Consider the following 20723-nt stretch of genomic DNA (forward strand, 5'->3'; position numbering starts at 1 on the left):
CGACTCCCCCGTAGATAGTTTTAATCGCGCCGACTCCCCCTTAGATAATTCTCCTCGCCCCGACTCCCCCGTAGAAAATCTTCTTCGCGCCGACTCCCCCATAGATAATTTTCTTCACGCCGACTCCCCCGATTCTCAAATAACTTATAGAATCTTCCCGGACTCTCCCGTTTCGCTCTCTTCTCAGGGATCTCCGATCCCTGAAATTCACGATTTGGAGGAAGACCAACCTCCTGCGGATTTTTCAAACGTAGGGGCCCACGAGGAGGAGGAGGAACCTTGTTCCATCCCTCCGATCCTCGGATCGCATGATCTCGAGGACGAGGATCGATCTCCGAGCCCCGAGTTTTTCGATTTCGGGAAGGAGGAAGAAGCTCCCTTAGAGCCTCCGATCTTCGGATTCCACGATCTCGAGGATGGACCTCCTCCCCCTTCTCCTGTCCCCAGCGTGGAATATCTAGACGAGCTTCCACCACTTCCACCTCGTTTGTTTTTTGCTCCTGGCCCCCTCCAATCGTTAAATCATCCTGTCTGTCCTCCCTTTGTGTTCCAATCCCCTCCCTCCTGGCGCATTTTTAATCGGGCCTGACCAGTTCGATCTGGAAACCGTTCGCGCCTACCTTTCCCACCTCTCTCCTGACGGAACTATTCCCGTCTTCTTCCCCCGCACGTACCCAAATTATTATTTAGTCCCAAAATTAATGTTCCTCAACCATTTTCGCCCCAATTTCGCTACTGTAAGAGAAATTAGAGAATAATATTTCTAGATAATATGGACAAAATTACACATACACACGTGCGAATACCCTGTTCGTTACACTAGTATAGAATATTATAAATGTAAATATATATATATATATACAGGGTGATTCAAAATAACCTATTGGTCCCGAAGCTGGCATATTTGTAATCGAATTCTGAGACGATTTTTCCTTTTGCAAAAATTTGTCCGGAGCTTAGTTTTCAAGTTACAATAAGAATTAGTTAGCGTATAACGGGTCGGATACAAGTGGTAGACAGGGGCGGCGCGACTTACTGTTACACGCGGGTGTTTCAGTGGGGCACCTCCTGCGCTCAAATCACTGACAAAAGTACATGGACAGCACATTTCTATTTAAACTCTCTCTCTCTCTCTCTCTCTCTCTCTCTCTCTCTGTCACTTTAATTATGCTACATTTAACTTGCCAAATTTTGATCTGTCATCCGGCCGTCAAACATCGGGATGATCGTAAAATCTTCAAGTTTACATTATTATAATAAATGTACATACGCCCGCGAATAATAAAATTTAATGCAAATTAGATTACTTAAATGTCCACTTGCAAGTTAAAAGTAGCACGTTTAAAGAAGAGAAGAAAGGGGAGGGAGAGAGAGAGAGAGAGAGAGAGAGAGAGAGAGAGAGAGCAGGGGGGTTTGAACAAGTTTAAGCACGTTTATTCACGCACCATCCAATACGGCGATCAGCTTATTGTCCTATTTAAACTTCCTCTCTTTCTCTCTCTCTCTTTTTCTCTATCTTTCTCTCTCACTTTAATTATGCTACATTTAATTTGTCAAATATCGATCTCTGTCATCCGGCCGTCAAATATCGGGATAATCGTAAAATCTTCAGGTTTACATTATTATAATGAATGTACATACGCCCGCGAATAATAAAATTTAATGCAAATTAGATTACTTAAATGTGCACTTGCAAGTTAAAAGTAGCATTTTTAAAACGTACAAGAAGGAAAGAAAGGGGCGAGAGAGAGAGAGAGAGCGAGAGCGACGGGGGTAGGAGGGGACTTCAAACAAGTTTAAGCACGTTTACTCACGCACACGGCGATCAGCTTATTGTTTCTACGATGCGACAGTTCAATTTAAATTTGTCCTTTATCCAGACTATCGAAGTTGTTTTACCACATTTCATCACATTTATACTATTTACTTGGCACTTGATCGATGAATGCGGAACGTACCAATCGATCGACTTTATTAATTTCTATTAATCACTACTCTAATCACTACAATCATTCGATGCGTTAAAATTACTCGAAGAAACACATGTCTACGTTACGATTACACAACACGTGTTCGCTCGACGATATCAAGCAGTCGACTGGATGTTATTGGTTATGTCGTCGAGCGATTGGTTAAAGCCATAAGTCAAAACGCGGCAATTTAAAATGAAAATATTGGTTAATACGATTTACATCAATACAATTTATCAGAAAAATGTTGCAAATGCATGTTTATCATTATTTGTTAAAAATTGTATGATCCATAAGTGACTCTTTATCTAGATAATTGTTATTTATTCAAAATATTTATTCAAGAAATGATTGTATCAAAATCACTTTCTTCTAAATATTTTTTTGTTTTTTATTCTTTATTATTTGCAAAAACTGAAAATATTCCTCGAAATAAAATATTTGGTTGCCCTGAAAAGGGCAGATTATCCATTGCTGCAAGGAGATTTCAAGAATTATATTCTTGAAGTTTTCTTCATAATAAATGTTCGAAGTGGTCACCGTCCATTGTAATGCAGGCTCTCATGCGTCGTAATAAATTTATTTGCATCTTCTCCAGAATGTCATTGTCGATACTCCAAATGGCATGATGCAGCTTGTCATTTAAATCCTCGACGTCTTTGGGAAGCTTTCTGTAAATAATTTCTTTACAGTATCCCCACAGGAAGAAATCCAACGGATTGAGGTCCGGGGATCTTGCGGGCCAACGTATTGGGCCGTAACGGCCCATCCAACGGCCAGGAAATTGTGCATTTAAGTAATTTGTTACTATTCTGGCATTATGTGGTCCAGCGCCATCTTGTTGGAATATAATTTTATTCCTGTTTGCTAATGGAATTTCTTCTAAAAAGTCTGGAATATTTTCAGATAAAAACTCTATGTACGACGCGCCATTTAAAATGTCGGGCAGAATTACTGGACCCAATATGTTTGTGCCCATGATTTCTGCCCATATGTTTAATTTCCATCGTGTTTGGAAATTTCTGGCTCGAGTTACTCGAGGATTCTCGTCACTCCACATATGCATATTGTGAGAGTTAAAAATTCCTTCTCGTGTAAACAGCGATTCGTCGCTGAATATCACACGAGAAGGAAATTCAGGATCCTCATCTACTCTTCTTAAAAAATTTTCACAAAATGTTGTTCTTTGTAGATAATCCTGCTCTCGTAATTCTTGCACGCGAGTATAATGATAAGCGTGCAATTTTTCTTCTTTCAGAATTCTTTGAACTGTAGAGTAAGGTAGATCGTGTTCCCGAGCAATGACCCGAACACTTGTTTCAGGCTCTTGTTCGACAGCACGAAGGACTCTCTCTACACTTCGCAAATTCCTTTCGTTGCAATGTCTACCGCAATCATTTTTTTTCGGTAAGACTCTTCCGGTCTCGAACAACCGTTGAGATGCTACAATTATAATGACCGCCGTCGGATGCCTTGCTCTATTCGGATATAATTTTTGATATCTCTTTGCAGCAACGTAGGGTTGGCCTTGGCATTCACCAAGTGCCATCAGCATATCGTAGTATTCTTCGTTCGTGTATGCTGTCATATCGTGTATCGTCCTGACGATGGATCTAACGATCGAAGAATTCATGAGAGCACCGAATGCTGCATCGTATTTAACGGTCTTCGCGGAAGGTGGATTCCTCCCACCGCACCTCCCCCGTCGAATCAGAACGTTACGTGATACGTCATCCACGACACGCGACAAGATTGTGGAGAAAACTTCAAGAATATAATTCTTGAAATCTCCTTGCAGCAATGGATAATCTGCCCTTTTCAGGGCAACCAAATATTTTATTTCGAGGAATATTTTCAGTTTTTGTAAATAATAAAAAATAAAAAACAAAAATATATAGAAGAAAGTGATTTTGATACAATCATTTCTTGAATATTTTGAATAAATAACAATTATCTAGATAAAGAGTCACTTATGGATCATACAATTTTTAACAAATAATGATAAACATGCATTTGCAACATTTTTTTGATAAATTGTATTGATGTAAATCGTATTAATCAATATTTTCATTTTAAATTGCCGCGTTTTGACTTATGGCTTTAACCAATCGCTCGACGACATAACCAATAACATCCAGTCGACTGCTTGATATCGTCGAGCGAACACGTGTTGTGTGATCGTAACGTAGACATGTGTTTCTTCGAGTAATTTTAACGCATCGAATGATTGTAGTGATTAGAGTAGTGATTAATAGAAATTAATAAAGTCGATCGATTGGTACGTTCCGCGTTCATCGATCAAGTGCCAAGTAAATAGTATAAATGTGGTGAAATGTGGTAAAACGACTTCGAGGGATAGTCTGGATAAAGGACAAATTTAAATTGAACTGTCGCATCGTAGAAACAATAAGCTGATCGCCGTGTGCGTGAGTAAACGTGCTTAAACTTGTTTGAAGCCCCCTCCTCCCCCCGTCGCTCTCGCTCTCTCTCTCTCTCGCCCCTTTCTTTCCTTCTTGTGCGTTTTAAAAATGCTACTTTTAACTTGCAAGTGCACATTTAAGTAATCTAATTTGCATTAAATTTTATTATTCGCGGGCGTATGTACATTCATTATAATAATGTAAACCTGAAGATTTTACGATTATCCCGATATTTGACGGCCGGATGACAGAGATCGATATTTGACAAATTAAATGTAGCATAATTAAAGTGAGAGAGAAAGAGAGAGAAAAAGAGAGAGAGAGAAAGAGAGGAAGTTTAAATAGGACAATAAGCTGATCGCCGTATTGGATGGTGCGTGAATAAACGTGCTTAAACTTGTTCAAACCCCCCTGCTCTCTCTCTCTCTCTCTCTCTCTCTCTCTCCCTCCCTGTTCTTCTCTTCTTTAAACGTGCTACTTTTAACTTGCAAGTGGACATTTAAGTAATCTAATTTGCATTATATTTTATTATTCGCGGGCGTATGTACATTTATTATAATAATGTAAACTTGAAGATTTCACGATCATCCCGATGTTTGACAGCCGGATGACAGATCAAAATTTGACAAGTTAAATGTAGCATAAAAAAAGTGACAGAGAGAGAGAGAGAGAGAGAGAGAGAGTTTAAATAGAAATGTGCTGTCCATGTACTTTTGTCAGTGATTTGAGCGCAGGAGGTGCCCCACTGAAACACCCGCTTGTAACAGTAAGTCGCGCCGCCCCTGTCTACCACTTGTATCCGACCCGTTATACGCTAACTAATTCTTATTGTAACTTGAAAACTAAGCTCCGGACAAATTTTTGCAAAAGGAAAAATCGTCTCAGAATTCGATTACGAATATACCAGCTTCGAGACCAATAGGTTATTTTGAATCACCCTGTATATATATATATATATATATATATGTGTGTGTGTGTGTGTATAATCGTAATTGTTAATCTCGAGCTTTGTGTCACGAGTCTGCGTATTTTTCGGTTTTCTTATTATTACTAAATTGTGTTCCTTAACAGCTCTAATTTGTAATAAATTACTTTCACATAGAATTAATATTTTTTCTTATATATATTTATCTTTCATATTTTCTTTTAATAAATCGATGATTGATTATAAGGAACTTGATTGATTTTTCAACCTGACTCATCATCCCTCGCTCTATTAAGCCGAGCACTAGGTCCGATGCCGAGGTAAAGCAATTAAATTTGCTGCCTCAAAACAGGACCGAGGGACGCGGAACACCCTGAATGTTTGTCATTGGGACCCCGCTGTGGACTCATTGACCCATATATTCTGGGTTGTCGACGCAGCCTGCCTGTGCCTCGTGTGCACATTCTCAAGTTGTTACGTCCCTCCTTTCTCCCTCCACATCTTACTTATCCTTCTTCAACTCTGGACGTAACATATGAGAATTTTTGGGGGCTCGTCCGGGATGACAAGTGCAATCTTAAAGAGCAGGAATGAATACGAGGTCCGGATCGAATAAAGAAGAAGTTAAAAGTACTTACAAAGGTGCTATCGAGAATCAGGGTATTCCTGGACGTTCAAAAAACACGATAATACACACATCAACTCCTGTCCTACCCCCTTGAGTCATTCTTAAATTAATTAACTTTACTTATTACGATTCAAAAGCTTCGTTAAAAGATAACGACAGGACGCTTGTACCTGGTTTCGGCGATTCCGACAATTCTGGCGATTCCGACGGTTCTGGCGATTCCGGAGACAATACCGTGAAAGAGCGCGACGCCGAACTTACCCTTAAGCGTAAACTAAAGCGTAAAAAAATGACACATTCTCTAACTCTAAATACTTTAAAATACGTTGTAGAAGCCGTTCCGTTTTTCGACGGGCAAAACATCCCGCTATCATATTTTATTGAAGGATGCGAAGAAGCAAAATTTATGTTACCCGGCAAGGCCGAATCTCAATTTGCGCGGATTATTAGAACGCGAATTGTAGGCGAAGCTCGTCGGACGATTCAAGACCAAAACTTTGACAGCATTGCTCAATTAACCGCGTTTTTGAAACAAGTTTACGGCCCATCTAAAACTTTATACCAGTGCAAGGAAAATTAGGTTGCATATATCAAAAAAATGAAGAAGATGTAGTTACTTACCCGAATAGAGTGAAATTATTGGGCAAACAAATATTGGAAGCGTATAAGTCTTGGGAAAATACTGCTCCCGATCAAAATATTAAAGCGTCATTAGAGAAGGATATGAGCAAATGCTTTATTAGAGGATTAAAACCCGAAATTGAACAAAGAATCACGAGAAATTTAAGTGTTCAGGAGACAGTATCCGACGCGTTACGAATAGAAAGAGAACTGCGTTCAATAACCGACCTACGACAGGGTAAAAATAACACCTCAGGGCAACTATCAATTATCAATCAGTCATGTGAAACCTGTCAAATCTGCTACAAAGAAGGACACTCTGCTTCTAAGTGTAGAAAGATGAATCAAACTGTTCAGAACCTTGATAAAATTAATTTAGGAACGGAAATTTTAATCTGCCAAATTTGTAAAAAACGCAGACATTCTGCTGACAAATGTCGATTCCGCAATCCTCAAAATCGACAATCCGTCAAATTAATACACCAAACTAATATTATTTGCCAGCTGTGTTCCAAACCCGGTCATAATGCTAAATCCTGTCGAACTAATAGGACTAGTAGCCAAAATAAGCCTTCGGTAATTTGTCAATGGTGCGATAGATTAGGGCATATGGCTAATAATTGTTGGAAAAAGCAGAATGAACAGCGTAACACGGAAAATAAGCCCAGACCCACCCGTCAAAATTGCAATAATTTTGGGCACACCGCGAGAGATTGTCAATCTAACTCGAGGGCAAATGTGGCGCCTAAAGATACAGTAACGTGCCGTTATTGCAAAGAGCAGGGGCATCTCCTTGAGAATTGCAAACTACGAATTGCAAGTAATAATCGAAGGAAAGCTAACGATTCGGGAAATGCGAGCGGGCCCTCAACGTCGGGTGTGCAGCAGGGGTCCGGAAAGATCTCACACCCGCCGGGAGCCCAAAAGACCAAGTGAGTAACCATGCATTGACCGCCCGTCAAGTAACCATAAATCTCGACAAGCATAGTCGTGTACCTACCATTCAGGTAAAACTTTGTGAGTCAATTTCGCAAACTACCTTTTTATTAGACACAGGCAGTGGACCCAATATAATTAAAGAACGCTTTGTACCCGAAGATAAAATTATCAATTATAACAATATTTTGAAATTAAGCGGCTCGACCAATGCCAAGTATTACAAATAGCCAAGTGCGAATAGCCCCAAACTCGGGGTAAATTGCAACTAGTCCGAGAATTACAATAAATCATAATTTTAATCATGTTCAAGCTACAAATCACTCATATTTGCATAATTACATCTGATATTGAGTATTAATTGTATATTTTGGTAAAAAAACGCAAATATAAAAGAAAATATTGTCGCTATCAAGCAAGTAAAAAATTATAAAGCGTTAAAGATTGACACTTGTGAGGTTAGGAAATCTGTCACACTGATGGCATAGAGCGACAGAACATGAGATTATAATTAAAAAAAAAAAAAATAGAAAAACAGATGCAGTATATCCTCACTTACACGTTCGCATGTCCTTCTATGCCATTGTTATGACAAATTTTTTAACCTTATAAATATTATTTTTTAACGCTTTATAACTTTACTTGTTTAAGAGCGACGATTTTACCTTCATATTCATGTTCTATGTACTAAAATACACAATATTACCAAGTTTGAACTAAATCAATGAAGAACTTCAATTTACCTCAATGTTTAACTCTGCATAGCGTAGACAATCATTAGTAACGCAGCCAACATAAAGTTAGGGTTACCTATAGGCGCAGCATTAACAAATAAATCAGTATTAACGAATAACCCCGACATCAACTATGCGCATTATTGCGTATGATCGATAAAAATAGACATCACACAACAAAAAATAAATGCGAAATGTTTCAAATACATTCAACTGGACACGATACATTCAAAGTTTTCAAAAAAACCTTATTTATCTTACTTAAATTTTGAAGAAATTTTTACTCTCAGAAATTACTTCGACTGTCGCAAAACACATTTTTCACCACTACTGTTAAGTAAAGTAGTAAATTCATATTCCGGATGTTCTATATTATGTGAGTAGCCTATAGTGAATAGACGATAGGAGCGCTCGCGGCGCACGACGAACGCAAGCGATAGCACGAGGCGAGAGCGACTTACTTGAGATATTGCGTGCATGAGTAATAGATCTGTGAGCAATCAAGTAATAAAGCAATAATATTGAAAGGATAATTAGTTTATCTGATATCCTATTTTAAGGAATCCATCCCGTTACAGCATTCTTAACAACTTCGACTTCAATATGACGCCGTTGCCAACAAAACTTTATTAGCAACATTGTTATATTAGGACGTGTTTACAGTATTTAAAGTAAATTTTTAATATGTACCCATGAAAAGATATTTCCATTTATCGAATTACCCCGTCTAACGAATTGCCCGGTTTCCCCTATATAATAAAGTGCACATTGTTTCTTATGGATTTTTATCCCGGATTGAAATATGACCTTAGATTTTATTTAGTATGAAAATTCTCAGAGATAGATGGAGTTGAAGTGACACGTGACATTGCCTTTCACGGATTGAGATGCTTTTTTACTAAGAGTCCTCTTATCTCTTACAGATTGGAGTATTTTTTTAATGTGAGTCTCTTTGCCTTTCACTATGCAGAGTTGTTTTGTAAATCGTGATAGACACATTACATATTTCATGATTAGGTATTTGTATCCCATAATATTGAGCAAATCCAAGGAATCATATAACTGTCATTACATGACTGCAACAATCTACAGTCCAAGACCACTTTGACAAGTACAATAGTACTCACAAATACGTTATGTAACAAGACTCTATCTTTCAGGGTGCTTTATAAAACACGCTTTCTCCCCTCTATAAACGAAGTAACGATGAATAGTAGATCGTTTATTATCTTAACAATGAATCCATACGATAGAATATATCCTCAATATTACATGAATTTCAGCCAATTTTCCTTATGCAATATACCCTCAATATAATCATCTTTTTTAATCTTTTATACTTCCGGAACCGCGCTTATGCTTATCTTAACATTTCTCTGGGATTAATGTTCTATTATATAATACTATTTGGCATAAAAAACGAAATTCGAGATCCAAAAAATGGGCCAAATTTGGCATTACTCTTTCAGACTGTAACGATAGCTTCGTTACTCAGGTATAGTCTTCTGTCTCTCTTTCTTACACGCACAATCACGTGACGTCGGTACAGTTCATACATGTAATACTTCTATATTGCTAGCTTCGTATCTTTACAATGAGAGGCACAAACCCAATAAAAGAGAGATGCACGAATTCCAAATATGGACACGGACGGTCAAGCTTCATTATGCGCAGGCCCATCTATTGAGTAAGTGTGAGCGAAAGACAAAGCATTTGAAAATGAAATGGAAAGACCGCGAAATAGAAAAAACATTACCCGATCGCGCCCAAATGTTTATTCGCAATGTACCTCCGACGGATAAATGTTAATTAACGAATTATAATATTTGAAGAGAATGATTGAAATTGTAGATACAGGGTTTTCCATTTTAATTGACATTCTAAAATATCTCGAGCATAAGATATGGAATAGGAAAATGTAATCTTTTTAGGTAGAAGCATTTAGTTCAAGCAAGTCATTATTATACTGTTTTAAATAGAACGATCCTAAGATTTAATTTACATTGATTTCTTGTAAAAGAAATAAAAGAAAAATATTTATTATAAAAAAGTTGTATGAGTAAAGACAAAAATGGAATACAAAATATTTCATACATTAATCGTACGTATTTTGACATAAAATATTTCGTAAATATTTCTTCAAATCTTCATGAAATAAATCATCTTATCAGTAATTCTTTTTTGGAAAAGAAAAATGATGGTACATAAGTAAATACATAACAGACATACATATTATCGGATCAAATTTAATATGAAATTATAAGAAATACATTTAACTTGGGTTTTTTGAATTTCTAAAATGTAGGATGAAATAAAGATTGCGCTCATGTTCACAATTTCTTTTAATTACTTATGTATATATAAAATTACATTTTTATAAATGTCTTTACATAATTAGTCGTGATTAAATAATATTAACTTTGTGTATTTATTTCGAAGATAAACTTCTTTTTCAGATATTTTATGGGCTTCGTGAAATAATCGAATGTTAAAATATAATTCTATAACATTTTTGCACAACTGACTGCGATGATTATCTAAAATGTCTTAAGATAATACACTACTCAAAAAAAAATAGGGAACACTTTCCAGACACCAAAAATTAGGCTATTTTCAAATGACTTTAACTCGGTGAAAAATCATCGTAGGTAAAAAACAAAAAAAGCATTTTAAAGCTTGAAGATCGAGCTTTAATGTTCTACCAGCAGATTTTCAAAATTCTTTTAACTTCCTTGTCTTATGTAGTAAAAAAGCACATCTTGTTTTGTTCGTTAAAATTTGGCATCTTTGACACTTTGCAGATCGACCAACAAATTTTTTTTGAATAATTCAAGTAAAATTTCATAAACTACAACATTTTACCTACAAAATGCTTTTTTAAAAATTTCTCTACGATTTTTTTTGACCGAGTTACGCAACTTTGAAGCTAAACCTGCATTTTTTACAAATGATATCCGTACTCCGTGAAAAATCATCGTAGACAAAAAATCAAAAAACCATTTTAAAGCTCGAAGTTTCAGCTTTAGCATGCTATTAATGGTTTTCAAAAATTTTCTCAATTTCTTAGTACTATGCCCCAAAAAATATACACTGTTTTTTCCTTAAAATAACGTATTTTTAACAGCCTGTAGCTCAATAAAAAAATTTTTCTCGACAAATCCAATGCAAGTGCCATAAAGTATGACATTTTCTCTACAAAATGGTTTTTTTTTTAATTTTTTCTACAATTTTTTTTGACCGAGTTACAAGACTTCGAAGATATCCATTTTTTACAGTACATTTTTCCAAAAAATGACGTCTACCGCCGACATTAGCATTATCCAATGTGCACCATGTGGAGGTTGCCGGTCGGATTTTTGCACATCGTGTGTGTGTGTGTGTGTGTGTGTGTGTGTGTGTGTGTGTGTCACAGCAGAGATAAGGAGCCCACAGTTCGTCACTTCTGCACTATTTAACGACTTCAAACCCTCTTTACTGTGTATATGTGTGTGTGTGTGTTTGTGTGTGTGTGTGTATCACAGCAGAGATAAGGACCCCGCAGTTTGTCACTTTCGCAGTATTTAATGACTCCAAACCCTCTCTGCTGTGTGTGTGTATGCGCGCGCGCGCATGAGTGTTCAATGGTGTGTATTTCGTGTGTTTTCGTTATATCAACGATATTCTACGACCACACGTTTTGTTATTAAATTGAACCTGAACTTTATTTTCATGCAGGACAACGCTCGACCTCATACGGCGAATATAACGCGACATTTTTTTCAACGACACGCAATTAGACTGTTAAATCCCACCAATAGCCCGGACTTAAATCCAATCGAGCACATTTGGGATGAAATGGAACGACGATTAAGGCGTCGCAAGGAACAGCCGCGAAATTTAGAAAAATTGGAAGAAATTTTAACGAAAATTTGGCACAACATTCCGCAAGATTGTATTGCAAGATGTATAAATATGCGAGAACGCTTGCAAGCAGTAATTGATCAGAGAGGAGGAAATACACACTATTGAACTCTTATGCGCGCGAGCGCATACACACACAGCATAGAGGGTTTGGAGTCATTAAATACTGCAGAAGTGACAAACTGCGGGGTTCTTATCTCTGCTGTGATACACTCAGACACACACACAGACACACACAGACACACACACACACACACACACACACACACACACATACACAGTAAAGAAGGTTTGGAGTCGTTAAATACTGCAGAAGTGACGAACTGTGGGCTCCTTATCTCTGTTGTGACACACACACACACACACACACACACACACACACACATACACAGTAAAAAAGGTTTGGAGTCGTTAAATACTGCAGAAGTGACGAACTGTGGGCTCTTTATCTCTGCTGTGACACACACACACACACACACACACACACACACATACACATACACACATACACAGTAAAGAAGGTTTGGAGTCGTTAAATACTGCAGAAGTGACGAACTGTGGGCTCCTTATCTCTGCTGTGACACACACACACACACACACACACACACACACACACACACACACACGATGTGCAAAAATCCGACCGGCAACCTCCACGTGGTGCACATTGGATAATGCTAATGTCGGCGGTAGACGTCGTTTTTCGGAAAAATGTACTGTAAAAAATGTATATCTTCGAAGTCTTGTAACTCGGTCAAAAAAAATCGTAGAAAAAATTTTAAAAAACCCATTTTGTAGAGAAAATGTGATACTTTATGGCACTTGCATTGGATTTGTCGAGAAAAATTTTTTTATTGAGCTACAGGCTGTTAAAAATACGTTATTTTAAGAAAAAAACAGTGTATCTTTTTTGGGGCATAGTACTAAGAAATTGAGAAAATTTTTGAAAACCATTAAGCATGTTAAAGCTGAAACTTCGAGCTTTAAAATGGTTTTTTGATTTTTTGTCTACGATGATTTTTCATGGAGTACGGATATCATTTGTAAAAAATACAGGTTTAGCTTCAAAGTTGCGTAACTCGGTCAAAAAAAATCGTAGAGAAATTTTTAAAAAAGCATTTAGTAGGTAAAATGTTGTAGTTTATAAAATTTTACTTGAATTATTTGAAAAAAATTTGTTGGTCGATCTACAAAGTGTCAAAAATACAAAATTTTAACGAACAAAACAAGGTGTGCTTTTTTACTGCATAAGACAAGAAAGTTAAAAGAATTTTGAAAATCTGCTGGTAGAACGTTAAAGCTTGATCTTCAAGCTTCAAAATACTTTTTTATTTTTTATCTACGATGATTTTTCACCGAATTACAGTCATTTGAAAATAGCCTAATTTTTGGTGTCTGGAAAGTGTTCCCTATTTTTTTTTTGAGTAGTGTATATGATTATCCATCACATCATTTCAAATTGGAATGCCAATGCGATTAAGAGTTTTATTAAGTAAGTCGCACTTTATATTCTTTTTTATTAAACCATCAGAATTTTCTCGGATAATCTTTTCGTACATACGACAAATCGCGCAAACATTTGTAGATGGTGCAATATAGAGTCTTCTGTTTTTCATCGATGACAGCAAAGGCATTTTCGATCCTAATTAAGCCCGATATATATCACAATGTAAGTTATTGCTAACGTGTTTACTGACATAACTTGCGATGCATAAAACTATAATTTTAACATATGGTGATAAATCCAAATATGTTTCAATATAGTTGTGGCCGAAATCAATGGATTCTTTAAAAAAAACTGGAATTAACAAATTGGCATTTTACATTTTTCACATTAGAAGAGACGTGAAGTGTGTTTATGCTGTCAAAAAGGCAATTATTATACCTTTCTCGAACTTTTTAACTTCGTGTCTAATTAACAACCGTTTATACGCACTTTTGAGTTGTTGTTGAATATGTTTATTCGTTAACTTATTAGCTGCTCGTAAACCTTGTTCTTTTTGGAACTGATAAAGTTTAACAATAAAGTCCCACATAATTTTGTCATCGTCAATAGTCGTAAGAATTTTGTTATCTCCAAAAGTGTTTCAGACCAATTTAATGGCGTGACACAGATCAAGAAAAACAAAACATTGCTTAGAGCTGGATTTATAAAATATGGCTTTAAATTAGGCCCGTACTGAAAATGAGCACCCAAAGCAGTACACACGCTAAAATTTGATGATGCGCTATCCATCATTATTGAGTATACTTTGCACTTACAATCTTCTAATGTTTGCAAAGCCTGGGTGAGTAAATTTGTTCGTTCATGCAGCTGCCATTTAATTATATTATTAAAAAATAACCAATTGATACTTTCCAGTTATTATTTAGGAATAATGCGATAAACATTAGCGCGTTTTTGGTGTAGGTACATTGTCGTTATCATTTTCACATTTGTCGATAGTTTCATAATTGATACCACCATGAAATTTATCTTTATCGTAGATGGACGGTTTTGGTCCTTTCGCTCGTAGTGCAATCGCATTCAATGCTTCCTTCGTAAAACGGGCCTCCATCAACGACTCTGTACCAATTTCGGATGGTAGAAGGATTTGGCAGCAGGTTATCCCACATTTTTTTTACGTAACCATAAGTTTTTGGTGAATAAAAATGTAATGTCAGTGTGAAACTGTGAAGTTCAGGCGAATAACGTTTATTGCCTTTCAGTTTTCTATTCAACATATGTTTCACTTTATCAGGCATCATTGCCTATGAAAAGAAAAAAATTACTGCACATTTGATATGATTGGTATCAATAAAAAAAAAAAAAACGCAGCACAAACATAATTTTAAAATTTCTTTAAAAAATTGATCTTTGTTTTGCATGCTATAATATTTAGTAAAATTTAGAGTAAAATTTGTATGGATAATAAAATTACAAACAGGTTAGGACGTGTTTACAGTATTTAAAGTAAATTTTCAATATGTAGAGGAGAAGAGGGTATTATGGCTACTGTCGACAATATAGTTACCCCTATTATCTCAGTTATTAGATGATGTATTCTAACTATTGCTTATGGAGTTATTCATTTAGTAGCCCGCCGTTTTTTAGTTAATATGACAATACATAATAAGTGACAATTGTTATAAAACATTTTTACTTTTGAGCACTTCTAAATTTTTCCAAGGTTCACCTTTTACCTTTAATTACTCATACTTTTTCATTATTCTTAAACTTGAGTGTATTATCACACAAATGTACATACACTTAAGTGTTTTTTTTATTATTTATCTTTTTATTTAGCTATACACATTTTGAGTTATACAAAGTTAAAACAATAACATGGAATTTCATTAATATGGCTTTTTAAGCGAAACTTTTATATTGAAATATTTCTTCGATAAATCGATCGTCATTCTAAAGAGCGGTGTTTAGAAACATTAAAAACATTATTTTATGCTTGTTGTTTAATGTTAAACAGGGATAAAATGACATTTCTAACTAAATTTCTAATGGTATTTTTAAAGTTAGTGAACGCAAGAAAATTTTATATTAGAAAAATTCTAAACAATGACAAATTAAAAATACATAATTTTGTAACAAAATACTGTGTTTCTTCTAAACTAAACTAACTTTTTTAAATTATTCTTATAGATAGCCATATTATAACCACTTTTTTTCAGCCACCGATTATGCAGAGCATTAGATTTTTATAAATTACGTCGTAAATAATAAATATCTTATTACTTTGAGATTAGAGTCTGTCAAACAACACTTTGACGAATGTAATCGTTCAAGTTTCAATAGAAAATATTAATTATAAACAAAATAATTTAATAAAATGAAAATGGGTGCCATATTACCCTCTTCTTCTCTACCCATAAAAAGATATTTCCATTTTTCGAATTACCCCGTCTACCGAATTGCCCGTCTTCCTTACGTATACGTGATGAATACTATAAATTTTTGAGGTGTAAGAGCAAACAAATTTCTGTGCTTTGCAATACCGAATGCAGCTATTGGCAATACAAGCAAACTGATTCAATCTTTAACGTTATTTCAATAGATACTATACCATTAAAGGGTCACCACCGTCCTCTGATATTAATGCTTCTTTACGTAAATGCGTTAACATTTCTTCTAAAGTGGTAATGCGTTTACACAGCTTCAGATTTTTTTTCTGCAGATTGTGGATTAATTTACATTTTTTGTTATAAGTTTTTTTAATCATAGCAAGGACTCTTTGACTCCTTTCTTGTGTTGAGAATCGGAACTTTCAATTTCAGATATGAACCGCGGCTCTGCAAATCTTCATTTCTTCGGAGGAGTATGCAGCTGTTCATCTTCGCGATCTGTTATTAATAAATAAATGCATAGATTACGTCCAAGTAAAGCTATAACAATTCCCTTCAGTATTTAGTACCCTAAAGAAAAATAATTTAGTTTTAAGTTTACGTGTCTCATCCATCACATTCTTGGATGTTAATAAAGACTCTAGTTCCTCTACATTTGGAATAACTAGTGTGAAATCTGGAACATCAATAGAAACATCAATTATATTCGTAGATTTTGATTGGAACTGCAGTTCGGCAGCTGGAGGATTTTGAACATTAATAGAAGGCACTGCTTCTGGTTTCAATAACCATTTTTTGCAACATAATCCTATGCTATTTTTATAATCACTCAGTACAAAGTGATCGGAGCAAAGGTGTACATGCGTCACATTGTCTTTGTCAGATAATTTGAAGGCATGCAACCACTGTGCTCAAATGCTCACATTTTTTGGAAATCTACAAATAATTATTATTTATTCCATCATGCTATTAACTGATTGATAATCCAATCATGTGTTACAGTAAATCTACTGTAATAATGCTATGCAAATAAGTTGAATTAGAAAAAATAAGTATAACTTTTTATAAATACACATGTTACGTGTAAAATACACTACTCAAAAGAAAATAGGGAACACTTTCCCGACACCAAAAATTAGGCTATTTTCAAATGACTGTAACTCGGTGAAAAATCATCGTAGATAAAAAATAAAAAAAGCATTTTGAAGCTTGAAGATCCAACTTTAACGCTCTATCAGCAGATTTTCAAAATTCTTTTAACTTCCTTGTCTTATGCAGTAAAAAAGCACACCCTGTTTTGTTCCTTAAAATTTCGTATTTTTGACACTTTGCAGCTCGACCAACAAATTTTTTTCGAACAATTCAAGTAAAGCTTCATAAACTACAACATTTTGCCTACAAAATGCTTTTTTTAAAATTTCTCTACGATTTTTTTTGACCGAGTTACGCTACTTTGAAGCTAAACCTGCATTTTTTACAAATGATATCCGTACTCCGTGAAAAATCATCGTAGACAAAAAATCAAAAAACCATTTTAAAGCTCGAAGTTCCAGCTTTAACATGCTGTTAATGGTTTTCAAAAATTTTCTCAATTTCTTAGTACTATGCCCCAAAAAAGATACACAGTTTTTTCCTTAAAATAACGTATTTTTAACAGCCTGTAGCTCAATAAAAAAAATTTTCTCGACAAATCCAATGCAAGTGCCATAAAGTATGACATTTTCTCTACAAAATGCTTTTTTTAAAGTTTTCTCTACGATTTTTTTTGACCGAGTTACAAGACTTTGAAGATATACATTTTTTACAGTACATTTTTCCGAAAAATGACGTCTACCGCCGACATTAGCATTACCCAATGTGCACCACGTGGAGGTTGTCGGTCGGATTTTTGCACATCGTGTGTGTGTGTGTGTGTGAGTGTGTGTGTGTGTGTGTGTGTGTGTGTGTGTATGTATGTATGTATCACAGCAGAGATAAGGACCCCGCAGTTCGTCACTTCTGCAGTATTTAATGACTCCAAACCCTCTCTGCTGTGTGTGTATGCGCTCGCGCGCATGAGAGTTCAATAGTGTGTATTTCCTCCTCTCTGATCAATTACTGCTTGCAAGCGTTCTCGTATATTTATACATCTTGCAATACGATCTTGCGGAATGTTGTGCCAAATTTCCGTTAAAATTTCTCCCAATTCTTCTAAATTTCGCGGCTGTTCCTCGCGACGCCTTAATCGTCGTTCCATTTCATCCCAAATGTGCTCGATTGGATTTAAGTCCGGGCTATTGGCGGGATGATTTAACAGTCTAATTGCGTGTCGTTGAAAAAAACGTCGCGTTATATTCGCCGTATGAGGTCGAGCGTTGTCCTGCATAAAAATAAAGTTCCGACAGGTTCGATTTAATAGCAAAACGTGTGGTCGTAGAATAACGTTGATATAACGAACACCCGTCATTGCCGGAGGTGGCAGGATCACTAGATCACTTCGTCTTGTAAGTGATATACACCCCCACACCATCACGGAACCGCCGTTGTAGGATCGTATTGGCATAACGCAACGTCGATCATAGCGTTCATTTCGTCGATGCCAAGTACGTATACGAGCATCATTGCCATAAAGGCAAAAACATGATTCGTCGGAGAAATATACATTTCTCCAATCCTGTGAACTGTAAACATATAGTCGTCTTAGTCTAAAAAAAATCTCTTTTTAGACAAAGATGACCATATGTAAACATTGCATGCTCAATACATAAAATTTTGTTTAGTACGCCGGCGATTCTCGCAGTGTGATAAGCGACACGGAATTTTCAAAATGCCGCGTAGACATTTATCGGCCGTAGAAGTTGCACGCATAATTGCGCTTTTGCTACAAGGTTTTAGTATGCGTTATGTGGCGCAATATATTGGTGCATCTGTGTCCGTAGTGAGTAGAGCTTGGTTACGATATCAAGACACGGGAAATTACACGAGACGTGAAGGTAGTGGTCGTTCTCGATTAACGACAAATAGACAAGATCGAGCCATTGTTCGTTATGCATTAGAAAGACGAATAATTACCGCAAGAAACATTCGTAATGACATTCATTTGCGCCATGTGTGCGAACAAACAATTCGCAACCGTTTGAGAGAAGCCGGTCTTCGTTCTCGTGTTCGTGCACAAGTACCAAGACTCACACTCGTACATCGCCAAGTACGTTATCAATTTGCGCGCGATCACATAAATTGGACCGCTAGGGATTGGAGAAATGTATATTCCTCCGACGAATCACGTTTTTGCCTTTATGGCAATGATGCTCGTATACGTACTTGGCGTCGACGAAATGAACGCTATGATCGACGTTGCGTTATGCCAATACGATCCTACAACGGCGGTTCCGTGATGGTGTGGGGGTGTATATCACTTACAAGACGAAGTGATCTAGTGATCCTGCCACCTCCGGCAATGACGGGTGTTCGTTACATCAACGATATTCTACGACCACACGTTTTGCTATTAAATCGAACCTGTCGGAACTTTATTTTTATGCAGGACAACGCTCGACCTCATACGGCGAATATAACGCGACGTTTTTTTCAACGACACGCAATTAGACTGTTAAATCATCCCGCCAATAGCCCGGACTTAAATCCAATCGAGCACATTTGGGATGAAATGGAACGACGATTAAGGTGTCGCGAGGAACAGCCGCGAAATTTAGAAGAATTGGGAGAAATTTTAACGGAAATTTGGCACAACATTCCGCAAGATCGTATTGCAAGATGTATAAATATGCGAGAACGCTTGCAAGCAGTAATTGATCAGAGAGGAGGAAATACACACTATTGAACTCTCATGCGCGCGAGCGCATACACACACAGCAGAGAGGTTTTGGAGTCATTAAATACTGCAGAAGTGACGAACTGCGGGGTCCTTATCTCTGCTGTGATACATACATACACACACACACACACACACACACACACACACACACACACACACACACACACTCACACACACACACACACACGATGTGCAAAAATCCGACCGACAACCTCCACGTGGTGCACATTGGGTAATGCTAATGTCGGCGGTAGACGTCATTTTTCGGAAAAATGTACTGTAAAAAATGTATATCTTCAAAGTCTTGTAACTCGGTCAAAAAAAATCGTAGAGAAAACTTTAAAAAAAGCATTTTGTAGAGAAAATATCATACTTTATGGCACTTGCATTGGATTTGTCGAGAAAAATTTTTTTATTGAGCTACAGGCTGTTAAAAATACGTTATTTTAAGGAAAAAACAGTGTATCTTTTTTGGGGCATAGTACTAAGAAATTGAGAAAATTTTTGAAAACCATTAATAGCATGTTAAAGCTGGAACTTCGAGCTTTAAAATGGTTTTTTGATTTTTTGTCTACGATGATTTTTCACGGAGTACGGATATCATTTGTAAAAAATGCAGGTTTAGCTTCAAAGTAGCGTAACTCGGTCAAAAAAAATCGTAGAGAAATTTTACAAAAAGCATTTTGTAGGCAAAATGTTGTAGTTTATGAAGCTTTACTTGAATTGTTCGAAAAAAATTTGTTGGTCGAGCTGCAAAGTGTCAAAAATATGAAATTTTAAGGAACAAAACAGGGTGTGCTTTTTTACTGCATAAGACAAGGAAGTTAAAAGAATTTTGAAAATCTGCTGATAGAGCGTTAAAGTTGGATCTTCAAGCTTCAAAATGCTTTTTTTATTTTTTATCTACGATGATTTTTCACCGAGTTACAGTCATTTGA

At 36.3% G+C, this 20723-nt stretch overlaps 2 protein-coding genes across 2 annotated transcripts in view; one reads left to right on the plus strand and one right to left on the minus strand.

Moving 5' to 3' along the window:
- The window catches only part of LOC113004950, a 418572-nt gene that overhangs the window by 255947 nt on the left and 141902 nt on the right, over positions 1 to 20723 (minus strand). The window lies entirely within an intron of this gene.
- LOC113005628 lies at positions 5906 to 7500 on the plus strand. Its single transcript, XM_026141418.2, has 3 exons — positions 5906 to 5975; positions 6081 to 6212; positions 6509 to 7500. Exons 1-3 carry the CDS (start codon positions 5906 to 5908, stop codon positions 7498 to 7500), a joined length of 1194 nt encoding a protein of 397 aa, XP_025997203.2.

This window comes from Solenopsis invicta, chromosome 2, assembly GCF_016802725.1.
Source record: "Solenopsis invicta isolate M01_SB chromosome 2, UNIL_Sinv_3.0, whole genome shotgun sequence".
Classification (NCBI taxonomy): Eukaryota; Metazoa; Arthropoda; class Insecta; order Hymenoptera; family Formicidae; genus Solenopsis; species Solenopsis invicta.